This window comes from Conger conger, chromosome 5 (genome assembly GCF_963514075.1).
Source record: "Conger conger chromosome 5, fConCon1.1, whole genome shotgun sequence".
In the NCBI taxonomy this organism is placed as follows: domain Eukaryota; kingdom Metazoa; phylum Chordata; class Actinopteri; order Anguilliformes; family Congridae; genus Conger; species Conger conger.
The window spans coordinates 53,120,822-53,135,385 of record NC_083764.1 but is presented as its reverse complement, the minus strand read 5'-3'; the positions used below and the strand labels follow the sequence as shown (position 1 = coordinate 53,135,385).

At 42.6% G+C, this 14,564-nt stretch overlaps 1 protein-coding gene across 3 annotated transcripts; it reads left to right on the top strand.

Annotated features, from left to right (window-relative positions):
- The first annotated feature begins 1,362 nt into the window (after nt 1-1,362).
- samd7 (sterile alpha motif domain containing 7) lies at nt 1,363-12,909 on the top strand. 3 transcript variants are annotated; one of them, XM_061242977.1, is made up of 11 exons: nt 1,363-1,495; nt 3,374-3,418; nt 5,432-5,501; nt 7,075-7,217; nt 7,531-7,654; nt 8,195-8,313; nt 9,866-9,944; nt 10,132-10,823; nt 11,075-11,199; nt 11,322-11,432; nt 12,182-12,909. In XM_061242977.1, exons 4-11 carry the CDS (start codon nt 7,115-7,117, stop codon nt 12,404-12,406), a joined length of 1,578 nt encoding a protein of 525 aa, XP_061098961.1. In that variant the 5' UTR covers nt 1,363-1,495; nt 3,374-3,418; nt 5,432-5,501; nt 7,075-7,114; the 3' UTR covers nt 12,407-12,909. The 3 variants fall into 3 exon arrangements, with proteins under 3 accessions (XP_061098961.1, XP_061098962.1, XP_061098960.1); XM_061242978.1 differs by lacking the exon at nt 1,363-1,495 and having other exon boundaries at nt 3,188-3,418; nt 11,078-11,199; XM_061242976.1 differs by lacking the exon at nt 1,363-1,495 and having other exon boundaries at nt 3,188-3,418.
- Nucleotides 12,910-14,564: the final 1,655 nt, after the last annotated feature.

Genomic DNA, 14,564 nt, shown 5'->3' with positions numbered 1-14,564 from the left:
TGAACGTATAATTAGTTAACCATAACAAATACTGCATTTTTCATTCTAATATGAATTGGCAATAACTAATGTAGTTAACATGTATTCATGATGTACAAATACATTAACAGAGCTGTACAGATTAACGTCTTGGTAGTTGTGAGTTAACAACTACATTCATTCATGCCAATTCATGGAACCTTTCTCTGGATACGAGTATCTGTTAACTGTATGTGAATGTAATGCTGCAAATAGTTATTTTCCTTTGTGATGTTGCCTATGATTGCATGTTGTGCTATGTTTACTACTACAGTTGCTTGTTGATTTGTATTTTGGGCCTGGTGTTTTTATTACTCCATGTTGCTTGCTGCACTTTGTACCCCATCCCTGCCCTGTGTCCACAGACTTCATGAGACTGAACAGTTTCTTGCTGAAATTACTCAGTATGATAAAGGATTGTATGGATTTCTGTGTGTATACATACATGCATTGCATTTCTTTGTGTGCATGTATTTGTAATGACTGTGAGTGTGAGTTTGAGTGCGTGTCTGTGTGTGTGTGTGTGGGTGTGCAGGTGCATGCTTCTGTTTGTGCAACTGGTGTATCACAGTGTGGTGTCAGATAGCCAGCTCAGACCAGCAGGAGGTGCCTGCTTGATTTCCACTGACTGGAAAAGACCAAACTGTGGAGCTGCTAATCATCAACAAAAAAACCCACCCAACTACTGTACACCTAACTGCAGACTAATTCTCTTTATCCTCACAGTATTAAAAATAAATAATTCTTGGTACTGCAGGGCATACAGTAAGCAGGTTGTAATCACAAACTGTCAGCTTAAGAAGTCTGAGGAGATAATCCCAGCAACACATTGAGGAGGATTTTTCATCAAATAGTCAGCCACCTCTCCAGGGTCTCCACCCAAACCTGAGCCTTGACCCCGCTCTCGTTTCCAAACATATCTGCAGTAAAATGCAAAAACACAAACTTGATAAATAGAAATATAGCGTAGGAGAGGTGAATTCTCCTCTCTGCTGCAGGCCAATGTAGGCTTACATGCCCTTTTACCCACTGGAAAAAGAGGCAGAGTATTTAGGTGTCTTACTACTGGCCTTAAGTGCTAACAAGGGATTACCGAGGTAAACGTTGAAAGAGGTTTAGCGTCCACGATTAGGCAGTACTCTTGTAATTACGTTTCAGCGCTGCGTCAGGCCTGCAGTTGGACAAGAGATCGCCATGATGTCAGGGAAGGGGGGGCTTAGTGGAGGAGATAAAGCAGGCTAATGAAGATAACATGAATCTGTATTTAAAGATCTTTTTAGTTAAGGCTCGGCACAACGCTGAGCAGGGCGTGGTCTCCAAGCTGTCAAACCAGTACTTCTTTCAGTTAGCCTAGAGAAAGTGTCTCCGTCGAGCAGGGAACCTGGAGGAGACGAGCAGCGCAGAGTCTGCTTCGCTCAGAGTTTGTTTTTGGTTTCTCTGCTGCGGGGACGAGCGGCTTTTCTGGAGGGACCTGCAGGTGAGTCACTCAAAGGAACAGGCTCCCCCACTTCCTGTGCACTCTTTGATGTGTTGTAACGACCTTCACACCCATTCTCTCTGTTTCACGCCGTTTAGCCTTATCGCTCTCTTTCCGCGCTCGCTTGTTCTCTGCGTATGTTTTTGTGGCGTTCTTATCTCACTTTTTCCCTCTTTGAGTCACAATTATCACTTCTATCTCCAACTGTGTGTACACATCTTTCCTCACTTCAACACTCACGCTACATCTATCTTGCCCCCCCCCCCTCTCTCTCTCTCTGTCCCCCTCTCTTTGTCTAAAGTTGAGATGCTAAGTGTGAATCCTGGTCTTTCTAATGTGATGTTGACACCATAGAGTGCAGGGGTCACATCAGTGTTGTTGTTTTAGTGGGAGATGGAATTGTAGTTTCAAAAAGCTTCCCAGTGGGCAGTGTATTTTTAATGCACGTAAGGTATTTTGAACTCTTTCTAAATATTAAATCCATAAAAATTATAATACCTTTGGTATTTATATGCTCTCCCAGGCGGAGGATTAATAATTTGCATTGATAGTATTGCTTTCATGGTGACTTGTACTGTACATTCTTTAACACTTTATAAAGGTTGGTGGCTTTTGTGTGGGGCAATAGTAGTGTTGCTAATATGTAGTCTAATATGGGCTGATTTACATTGTCAGCAGTTTTGCTTTAATTCATTCCTTTAATTAGATTATCGGGCAGCAAATCCATCAGTCTGAATCCTGGTCTGAGACACTTATTATCTCAGCAAGCATAATTTTCCAGAGACACTCAAAGCTTTCAACTTTGCAAATTTCGCACATTTGCAAAGTGTTTATTCTGCCCCTTTGGTCAATTGTACCTCACTTTAAGCGCAAGGTGAGCACTTTATTAGGAACACCTGTACACCTACTTATTCATGCTATTATCTAATCAGCCAATTGTGTGGCAGCAGTGTAATGCATAAAATCATGTAGATACGGGTTGGGAGCTTCAGTTAATGTTCACATCAACCATCAGAATGGGGAGGAAATGTGATCTCAGTGAATTTGACCATGGAATGATTGTTGGTGCCAGACAGGGTAGTTTGAGTATCTCAGAAACTGCTGATCTCCTGGGATGGTCTACACACAACATTCTCTAGTTTGCAGAGAATAGTCCAAAAAAACTAAACATCCAGTGAGAAGCAGTTCTGCGGGCAGAAACGCTTTGTTCATGAGAGAGGTCAGAGAAAAGGGCCAGACTGGTCAAAGCTAACTATGTCATTGCCCTTGACTGGTTCTGTTGTAACATATAACAGGTATCTTTCATTCTCCGCATTCAGATTGGTGATGTGGCTTTAGATGGGAGGGACCAAGTCTGGACCCTGAGAGGGGGTGTCATTATGCACTTGTGACTACAAACAAAAAGTGTTTTTTAACAGACATATTGTAATTAATGTCAAATGACTAGCGTAGCAGTTCCTATCCATGTAAACATGATCCGTCTCTGTTTACTTCAGCCCTGTTATTATCAGTTAGGGATCCTGTAATGATGTGTGGTGTGCAGATAAAAATTTCTCTGTAGAACGGGAGAGAAAAAAAAATCAAAACAAAACTACAGCATCTTTTGCCTCGGGGCCAAATACACTCCAGTCATTTCCACCTCTGCATGAGTCACCCCCCCATAAATGTGCTCAACCTCCAGGCGGAGGCTGCTGCAGACGAGGCCGACCTGTTTCTCTGCCACGCGTGTTTGTACAAGCCCTGCTTCTTCCTGTTGGATTAATATGCCAGTGTGAAGATGCCAAATCCAGGCTTGCTTACTAGATACTAGAGTCAGGGAAGAGTCACGCGAGAGTCACGCAGACGTAAGCACTCAACCCCGGCCGCGTGTCGTTTCAGGGCTGCGTGTGGGGACAGAGGAGACGACGTGACAAACACCAGCGGGTGAGTGCAACTGTACTTTCCCAGTTTCGTTTTCTCAAACCCCGGCACTGCTCTTGTACTACCCGCCACCCTAGAAATGAGCTTGGGGAGATGGAGGAGTGACGGTACTGTAAATTCTGTGTAGTGTATGAAGCTCTGGTTTAAAGAGTGTTTACTGTAAATAAACAGATACACACACATGTACACACACACACACACACACACACGCAAATGAGTGAACGGAGAGATCCATGACACGGACGTAGTAGTAGCAGACAGACAGACTGTTAGACAGATGTGGTGCGCACACTGAGATAATGAGGCCCACGTGCACACAAAACACACTGCCAAAGCTCCATCCTCACTTCTGCTCTGGAGGTGACGGGTTACTCTCTCTCTCTGGGTCTGTGGATATGCTCCAGCTCAGTCTCGGTGTCGGTCAGTCTCAATGGAGCTGTGCACAGGTGTGTCCCACAGCTCCATTGTCAGTGGGGTGCGTGCGACACGTTTTTGAAGCGCTTAAACAATCCAATTGTGCCCCAGATTTGTCCCAAGGTCTTTCTGGGACATCTTCGTGTGCTAATGGAGTCTAATAGGATTAGCACTCATGGGTTATTGTCCAGGATGCTTACAGGCAAGGTTTGCTGAGGGTAAAACTCTAAACGCCCGGATTAACTCCAGCACATCCAGTTAAAGTGCTGCATAGCCAGGATTTAGCTAATAGGATCTTGGGGGGAAGAGGGGGCCTTGGTGGGGGTTGGGGGAGGCAGGTAGCAAGGTTGCGTTTGGGGGTCAGCAGATGTTCCTGGCAGACTTCTGGACTAATTTGGGATTAGAGGCCTGAGATTAAGTGGGTTTCTCAGTGGACTGTGGGACAGGGTGTAATACTTGAGCCTGGCAAATCATGTAAGCACACTTTGGAGTTGAGGGTGTGGGGCGGTAAGGAGTAATACATTCATGGTCGGGAACATGGTCACCATGTGTGCCCCTCCACAAACACAATAAATCAACTAAATGTGCAAATGGTTGCAGAAGAACACGTCATACACACACGCAAAACTTTTTGAACAACTTCAGTTGATCAAGAGGTATACCTGTAACACAATAACAAGAATACACAGGGGTCCCCCATGACAAATCTTGATTACAAACCTTAGATTACACTGCTGTCTTGAATAGGTCTCCAAAAGTACTTGGGAATTAGTGGGTAAGCAGCTGTTATTATTTTGAAGGTCATCCATTGGCTATCCCATAACAGTATAGAAGATTTGACAGTGTACTCTACTTCCATTGCTAAATTACTTTTAGTAATTTGGCAGAATAGGAATAAAAACTGAATCAAATCTATATTTTTTGTGACCACCCTTCGGCATTAAAACTGCATCACTTCTCTGAGATAGCCAAGGCTGTCCTGCAGATAAGACTATCAGCAGGGAGGTTATTCCAAGCATGTTGGGGAACTTGCCACAGATCTTCTGCAAACTTTGGTCGGCTTCTTGCTTCAGATCTCAGACAGCCTTGATCAAGTTTTTATGTAAAAAGTAGTCAATTGTTTAGAGTAATATGTTACTTTTAAAAATTTTAAACAAAAATGTCTGTAAAAATTAATCTTTTGGAAAATGGATATTTGAAAATTTGAAATGTGTTCTTTTGTACTAACACACAGAAAATAAATAAACATAATAAAGTCTAGGGTGCCTAAGACTTCTGCACAGTACTGTATACGGTTTCCCCGTGACATGATTTCAGATCAGACCTGGCTGTGCGTTGTGAAACAGCTTGCTCTGACTTGGCTCAGCTCGGCTCTTTGGCGCACATGCATCGTTTCCATCGTGCAGAAGCACTACAGAGCAGGGACTTTCCGCAGATGGGACCTCCTGTGCATGTGCTGTGACACATCCCTGCTCCTCTTCACGACCAGAGCAGAACAAGAGACTCGCTGCACGGAGAGAGGCTCTGTCTAAGCTGTCTGTCTCTCTCTCTCTCTCTCCTTCTTCCTTTCTCTCTCTTCCTGTTTTCTTCTTCTTCTCCCAGGAACGTGACATTCGGGCAAGTGGGAGGAGAAGAGGAATTAGATCTCAAGTCATCGACAGCGACCTCACGGGTACAGTAAAACTGTCCCTCACACTTTACACCTTTGCGCTTCTGGTTTTCACTTGCACCTTAGCGCTAGTGTAGTTTCCCAATGAGTGTTTCTTTCAGATCTGCAGTTACCAGCACAGACTTTAGCTACCATATTATCCAGGTTAATGCAGCCTGTCTGGATTCACATGGTAAGCAGTGACAGGCGCAAGTATTCCCCCTTTCCAAATGGAAAGTAATTCATACTGCCACGTATTTGCTTTATCTTTGAGACCAGTGTACAAAGTCACAAAGTGAAGACAAAGTGATCCGCAAATGTTTACTAATTAGCATACGAAGGAAATTCAAAATGCATTGTTGCAAGATCCTCCCTTACAAATCAAATATTTGTCAATATATGGCAAATCGAAAATACATAGTACATATTTTCTTTATGTTGTATATTTCTGCCCAAAATGACAAATTATCTGAATTTTATCATTTTACACACATATTTCGCCCTCATAATATCATCATAGAATCATCATATACTAAATACTAGTCATCCCATTTCACTATTAATATTTTGAATAAAATACTCTTTTGTGTGGGGTTAGTGCAAGTATTTTTGGGAACAGAATACTGTTCAAAGTTCACTCCAGGAAAACTACAAGTTCAACAAAAATAGTCTACAGTTAATTTATCTACAAGGTAGCAACCATGATTTAAACCATCTCCTCACAAACAACATGCAAGTGTTAGATAGGGATGAGCAAAGATGCTTTATGAGATACTTTGTAAGATGGTGGGCTATAAACACTGAAACGACATTGCATCAGGTTACTTCAATGTATAGTCGTAGCAGTGTCTAGTACTGTTGTTGGCTCTGCAGCAATATCTGCAGTGCCTAAGCACGATATCACATTGGACAATGGAAAAAAGATTGTGAAAGTACTGAGGTAGTGTACTTCACTCCCTCTAGTGGTAAATTAAATGTGAGGAGCACATGAAAGGCTGTAGAATTCTAATTTAAGCTTTCCTTCAACTATCAACTTTTCCTGTTGTTTTCATATCAAATTACCAGTTTTAGTGCTGTTACAAAAAGATTAAACTAAAATCTTGTGTGTTTAGTGTCTTCTTTCCTTGGATTGAATTTTCAGATACCTTTACAGAACATTCACTTCAAGCTTTGGTATTATACCTGGTAAATTGTGAAGAAAAGTAAAAAAATACTTTTAAAGAGTGCAACCATGGTAGCATGTGTTAAGGGGCACTCTCAGAAATAAAGGCAAGAAAAATTCCTAAAAAGGTACAAATCTCAGGGATGGTACTCTATAGGTATATGACATTGTACCCCTAGTCAGCAATATATAATTAATTTGTCATTTTTGCTTGGAAACATACTTATTTAAAGAGAACATTACTGTACTCTTTGGGTCAGGGTACATTTGGGAAATTTCATCCTTGAAGAACAAAAATGTACCTCCACTGTCACTTTATTTTTGAGAATGTAGCATGTCTTCTTTTATCAGCACCTAATTGCTGCCACCATAAGCTACCAATTTAAAGCTATACTATTGACATTATAATGTGTGTGTTTCTGGCTTGCTCTGTAGAGTGACTACACAATCAGGGGTTTATAGCCACTGTTGTGTCATGACACCCCGAGAGCATCTGAGGAAGATGACCGCTCTGGGAGAGCAGGGCCCTATCGATGAAAAGCACTGGTACCGAATGGTCAACGGCATGTCTGCAGGGGGTAAGTTCCACGGTAGACTGAAATCCGACAGGAGAAGAATAATAGGACTGAGTAACTTGTTTGAATGTAACATTTTTATTTTATTTGTGCCATTTTGCTTATTGATTATTCATTTTGGGCCTTGCTTGTGCAAGAACCACACATACAAACAGATCTTAAACGAAAAAAAGCAAGAGAAATTATGATAAGAATACGAAAATGTTCTTGTATGTTGACCATTGTGTTTGATGCATAGTGTGTTTGTTTCTATGCGTAGCATTGTGCTTTATCATGCTTGTCACAGTGTGCCTCTCTGTTTGTTCTGCTGTGGCAGAGCTAAGGCAAAGGCAGGAGATGATGATGAGGAATCAGATGGCCATGGCTCCACAGCTCCTGGCACAGGGCCAGCAGCGGCTGCAGAGCGTCCCAGGCCAGTTTGAGCCCCGTTTTATGGACCGGTGAGCTCCCTCTCTGTTGTCCCGCAACCAGGAAACACATTTCTTGCTCTCTCACTAACACTCCCTGCATCTCTCTCTTAGTGCTTCCACATTTCAAGTAAATTATATTTCTGTCAGCTGATCTTCAGGTCCACTGATTCTTCATGAAATATTTCAGAATTATCTTGTCTGTTCTGCTAGTTTCACTTTCACCTTGTTATGTACATGTAAGCCATTCTGGATGAGGTGGTGGATATAGTTATAGCCTGGTTATTGTTTGCAAATCTGCAACAAGAAGCAAGTGGAGTATTTGCTAGCATATATGACAAGCTGGTTGCATCACATTATAGCACAAGTGTTAAACGAATGCCATGTGAAATTATTTTGAAACCATTCAATATACCCTTTAACACTGAGTTACCCAGTGTTGAGCAAGAAAATTGGCTTCTTTGTGGTAGTCACACATGACACTCCATGCTTTCGAAATGACACAAAGATGCTGTCTTTAGATGTTATTATTTCTGTAAGAGTCTGTTTAGACCTGGCTTATCTTTCCTCCAGCGAGTTGGTGACTCCAACTGAGGTGTCGGATGCACGGCAGGTCCACATGGGTGCCCACCTTGGCCCTCCCCTGACCCCCCATGCCAACATCATGCCGACTAGAGGATTCCCAGGAGCAGGTAAGCTAGATGCCCACTCCACTTTGTGCCTGGTTGCCAATTTTAACACTTTCAGAGCTCCATTTTAAAAATTATTAGCTCTTTTAGAGGACTGTAAATTTGTGTTCTCTGACCTGGGAGGTTTTTAAGTGCTTGATAAAACGCTTTCCATTTTGTAGAAATGTATAAACTTTATTGTGGCATGTGTAGTTATATTAAAGGCCATATTTGATATTTGTACATATTTTTAGTTTCTACTGATGGATGTCTTCTGAAGAAATATGTATATACACCAATGATCCAAAGCATTCTGACCACTCACAGATGAAGCAAACGTCGATGTCAAGGTCTGGGATATACTGTATTAGATGGTAAGCAAACAGTTGGCTCTCGCAGTCGACGTGTTGGATGCGGTGAGAAATGAGAAGGCCTAAAGGCCTGAGCGACTTTAACAAGGACTAAATAATTATGGCCAGACAACTAGGTTGGATCATCTTCAAAATGCCAAGGCTTGTAGGGTGCTCCCAGTCAGCAATGGTGAGTATTGACCCACAGTAGTCCGAGGAGGAACAAACCACAAACTGGCGACAGGGTGAAGGCTCATCAATGCACAAGGGCAACGTAGGCTATCACGTCTGATCTGAACCAACAGAAGGGCGACTGTGACACAAGTCACAGAAAACTATAATGATGGTTACGGGCGGAATGTGTCACCACAAAGTGCATCACATCCTGCTGCGTATGGGGCTGTGTAGACTGGTCAGAGTACCCATGCTAACCCCTGTCAAAAGTGCCTACAATGTGAGCGTCGGAACTATGCAACGGACCTTGAAGCAATGGAAGAAGGTCACATGGTCCGATGATTCCCATTTTATTTTACATCATGTGGACAACCGGGTACATGTTCACTGTTTACCTGGGGAAGAGATGGCACCAGGATGCACTGTGGAAAGAAGACAAGCCAGTTAATGCTTAATGTTCTCCTGGGAAGCCCTTGTGGAAGTCAATTGGACACATGCCACCTACCTAAACATTAGTGTGGACCAGGTACACCTCTTCATGGCAATGGTATTCCCGAAGGCAGTGGCCTCTTTCAGCAGGATAATGCGCCCTGCCACACTGCACAAATAGTTTGGGAATGGAACATGACGAAGAGTTCAAAGTGTTATCCTGGCCTCCAAATTCCCCAGCATCTGTGGGACGTGCTGGAACAAGAAGTCTGATCCACGGTGGCTCTACCTCGCAACTTACAGGATTTAAAGGATCTGCTGCTAATGTCTTGGCGCCCCATACCAACGGACACCTTCAGAGGTCTTGTAGAGTCCAAGTCTCGGCGGGTCAGAGCTGTTTTGGGGCATGTGGAGGACCAACAGCATATTAGGGAGGTGGTCATAATGTTTTGGTTCATCTGTGTATAATGCACTGAATAGCCCTCAAGTCAAAAGTCTGGAATTACACTTCACAGCTGAATTGTAACCTTTTTCCTAGACTGTAAATGTACAAGTGCAATAATGCCCATTAAATCTGATATGATTAATCTCTCATGTTTGTCTGATTGCGTGTCTTTCTACAGGATATAGCTTCCTACCTTCAGAGCCCATGGAGATGGTTGCCCGGCGACAGGAGATGCTTCACAAGCAGAATATTGCCAGGTAACCGCTCCTGTCTATTCTGTGCCCATACCACCCCCCTGCCCCCCCCCACCCCCACCCTCCCCCCCCCCACACACACACACACACACACGCACAAGCATGCTTACATCAGTGCATCCGCAGAAATCTGAAGTGAATATAAGCTCCTTGCAGTAACATGCATCATGCCTGCATCTTGCTTTTCCAGAATGGAGATGAATGCCATACTGCACCAAAAGGAGATAGAAAATGCCCACCAGAAGGGGCTTCTCGGTATTGAGTCCCCTATGGTGTTCCAGGGTATCCCACCAAACAGTATGGTGTACAGGGGGCGCCAGAGAGTTCCCGAGGGGCACCTTCCCAGTGATGTCTATGTACACCGTACCACCCTGGAGGACCTGCAGGCCAACAGCCTGCTTATGTCTGCCAGTCCTTATCCACCAATCAGCACACTGCAGAGAGAGAGGGGGCGGAGGACCAGCAGGAGGGCAGCTAACCACAAGGCTGCAGACAGCAACTCAGCTGGCTCTAAGGGACAATTGGAGGACAAGAGTGTTGAACAGAGCCTGGGGGTCTTAGGGGAGGAGAAGGAGGCAGAAGAGAAGGGTGAGCCAGGGAATGAGATGGGGAATAAGGCAGATCTGACGAAGATGGACGCCGAACTGACATCTGGCAGTGGGAAAAACTACAAGGACTGTGAATCAGGGCTTCGCAAAAATGGCACCATTAGCCAGGAAGGCTGTGCAGATGCTGCCACCTGCAACCCTGGCACTGGGGACAAGGACATGCCCAACCCCTGCTCCACGTTTCATGAGAAGTTCATGTACCCATCCTCCTCCACCGCACTTCCAAACGTACCTTACATTTTCCCAGTGCCGGGCAATGGACTCCTGCCTTCCGGTGAGTTTGGTGTCACACCAATGTCAGACCTAGCAAAGAATCAACACGAGCTCTGCTTCCAGCCACTTTTGTTGTCCCTTTATTTCAACCTTCGCTCTTTTACTTCTTTGACCTTTTGCACTTTGTAAGGCACATTAATACTGACCTGCTATAAATGTGCTTTCTACCTACTAATACCTTCAAATGATTTCAATGCACTTTTGAAAAGCACACATAGACAGACAGATCATTCATTTTATAATTTTTTTCAGTAGGGCCCCACGGTGTTTTTTTGAATGGTGAGGACATGTCATCCGCTGAAGACCTCCGGAAATGGACAGTGGAAGACGTGTATAATTTCATCAACAACATCCCCAGCTGTTCAGAGTATGCACAGGTAAATTTTAATTGAAGGTTCTTTTCATTGCTCCACTCTTGCTGGCAAACATGTTGTTTCCACAAAATTATATTGTGGTAAATTAAAGAGATTTTTCACTTGCTGATGATTGTTGCCTGCAGACGTTCAAGGATCACATGATAGATGGAGAGACTCTGCCCCTCCTCACGGAGGAGCACCTTTTGGACACACTCGGGCTAAAACTGGGCCCAGCACTCAAGATCCGATCCCAGGTACCAGACCAGCCTGTTCACTTTCAACATCACAGACTAAATACCAGAATAAACACCAGAATACAGAAATTAGGCCACCGAGTGAAATAAAGGCTGTCTGTTCATTGTCATGGCTCCAGATAGCTCCAGACAGCCAAATAATACCCACTGGCTTTGGGCTCTCTGTTTAGTTTGTTGAAAAACCTGTTTTAGCATAACAGGCTGCACTAATGTGAGAAACACTCCAATCGGTCACACCTCACTAGACCTTATGAAACATTCCTTGTTTTTTTCTCCCAATGAGCAAAAGATGGAATCTAGATGTCTGGAAGGGTGGAAATCCAGGTTTGAGAAACATTTTGACATAAACAAGGCTAACCCCAATATCGCTTTAGTTTTATCTGGATATAGCCTGGCTAGATTCTAGTTGCCTGGAAAACTCACTTCAAAGGTTTTCACCAGCATTTCACCGACTTTAACCGCATGAAAATGTTTGCTGGGATCCTGATACAACCATTAGCTTTCATTTAAAAAGCTAATAGACTTTTATTTATGAATTGCAAATGCCAGCATGTGGTATTCTGCAACTTCAAGGGGATTCAAGGGGTCCATGTTCTAAAGATTTTCAGCACTTTACAGTAAGTTACTTAGGTGAATAATCAGTTTACAAAACATTAATCATTTAGGTATGCCCAACATTTAGTTTGAATTGAGGTGTTCTGTTCAGGTGAGTGCATTTTAACTCCCGTTTCCTGTTTCCTGTGCTGCAGGTCTCTCGGCGGCTGGGAAGCATGTTCTACATGATGAACCTGCCACTCGCCTCTGCTGCCCTGCAGGCCAACCCAGAGAAGGCAGGCGACCGGACTTCGGAGGTCAGCTCCCCTTTCAACTGTAACAGCATGGAGATCTTGGTCAGCCCCTGCACCAGGGACACGGAGAGCACCAAACCCCCTGACGAGAACACACCACCACAGGTCCCCGGTGAAACTGTGTAAACAGTGTGAAGCAGGGTGTGCTGGACTGTGAGCCCTACAATGCTGCACAATACCCATCAGACTCAGGTTTACCCATTGTTCCCCAACAAATACTCTGTCCCCTCTGGAAATAACTAACTAGCACACCAACATTTCTGATGGGACAGATCTGTAAGAACCTAGTTATTTCTGTTTCAAAAAGCACTTGGTACTTTGACTGACGTTATCTCTTTAGAACAATGTAAACATGGGGACAAGCTCATGAAAAGGATGGAGCAGCTATATTCAAGAGTAATTTTTGCAAATCCTCAGTGGTTGAATAAATTACAATGATGCAAAGCAGTTGCATCAGAAAGGACAAAGGGGAGACTAATATGAAGTATGGACTGTGACTTCTTGTCTCTCAAATATGAAATTATAGGCTGTCTTGGGTTCTACGTGTTGTGTCAGTTGTACAAAGAAAAACACTTCTGTAACTTATGATTTATTATGAACGTTTTGTGATAAATTGTTTTTTACAAGGACTTGGGTGTCATTATTGAGAACCACTCATTACAGTGATACGTACAGCATTTGATTGGGCATCATCACCACCAGCAGAAATAAGGAAAGTCTCAAGAAAATCCTGTGTTAGTCTTGAGGGGACACTGCAATAGACCATTCTTGTCATACTTTTGCGACATACTTCCATTTCTATGGTACACCTGGCTTGGATCCTCATTGTATTCACTGTAAAGTTTGCTGTTGCGGGCTCAGCTACTTCTACTTCAGTCAGCTTGGTTCTCATTGGCTATTGTGGGTTTCTGTTCAAGATTCCACCTCTGCTCCCCTCATTGCAGGATTTCAAGCTGAAAATATGTTTAATATGTAATATTTGAAGTTGTAAAACTGAGATAATTGGGAGGGTTTCTGATTGTCAACTAGGCATTACATTAGACTGTCAGGATAATAGGTGGTCATTAGTTAGCAACTTGATATTGTTAGCCAGTCTGATAGCTTTCATCCGTTTAAGGAGGTGGCATAAAATAGAAACAATACCACATCATATCAAGCAGACGTGTCAATGAACACACGTGTCAACCACAGAAGAAAAAATATGCATTTTGGACAATAGAAATGCACCATCGCACTTTGACTTGCAATTAAGAATGATTGGTTTGTCGGTGCAATACCCAATTCTCAAGCTTCAATGACAAAAAATAGAAATGATTAGACAATATTATGACATCTGGGTACCAGTATTACATTCACTGAAAAGAATGGCAGCATTTTAACAAGCATTTTAGTCTTGTAATAAGACATAAAGGTACAATAAGTAAGATTTTTGTGTTAAAACATTTTTACAAGACCATTGTAAAGCCCTTCCTATCATTGAAAAAGTCTCAATGACATGTTGATTCACCCTGTGCCAGTGTTTATAGTCTTTAAATTCGGGTTTCAAAATATGCATTTGACGGGCCAGCACTCTGTACCAAAACATTGTATAGCTGTACAATAATTCAAGCTCATTGGTTGAAAATTGGTTCTAATTGCCACAGCCAATGGCATTTCAATGTCAGTGCATTCACAGAGAAGGATTGGGATAAACAGTGTTGTGGTTTGAGTGTATTTGTTGCTGCAATTCCTTTCTTGACCGTTAGAAGCCCAAAATTACCTAATGTGCCTTTAAGTTTTTGTTTTTTTTCTCAAGTAGAAAATATTAGCTTGTTTTAAGTTAGTTTGCTTGAGAAATGACGTTCTCACCCAATTGGCAACTCGCACTTAGGAAAAAGAATAAAATCGAAATAAGATTTTAAGCCTAAATAAAACTTAAGACTTATTTTTGCTTTTTGCAGTGTATATAAAAGGTGAATAAAATTCTACATTTGTCACCTTTTCCATTCAGATTGATGGAAAATAACTTATTCAACAACTCCAATTAAATAAATGAATATAAATTTATTGATGGATACAATTATTATTGGATAGTTAATGGATACAATTAATTATTTTTGTTATTTTTGTATTTTTGAAATTGAAATTGAAATATTTTTGCCCTGACGGTCGTCACTGACAGGTTGCCAGTCAGCCAGGTAGATAACTGGCTGACTGGCAAGCATCTCCATCTTGATTTAATTAAATATTTACACTTATGTATAACTCATCTGAAATCTGCATGGAGAACACATTTTTTGGTTTA

Excerpts from the sequence above, each read along its gene's own strand:
- samd7 (XM_061242977.1), top strand. The coding sequence starts at position 7,115 with ATGACACCCCGAGAGCATCTGAGGAAGATGACCGCTCTGGGAGAGCAG. Across the intron at positions 9,945-10,131 it reads CACAAGCAGAATATTGCCAG|AATGGAGATGAATGCCATAC; the intron begins GTAACCGCTCCT and ends TTGCTTTTCCAG. Across the intron at positions 11,200-11,321 it reads GCTGTTCAGAGTATGCACAG|ACGTTCAAGGATCACATGAT; the intron begins GTAAATTTTAAT and ends TGTTGCCTGCAG.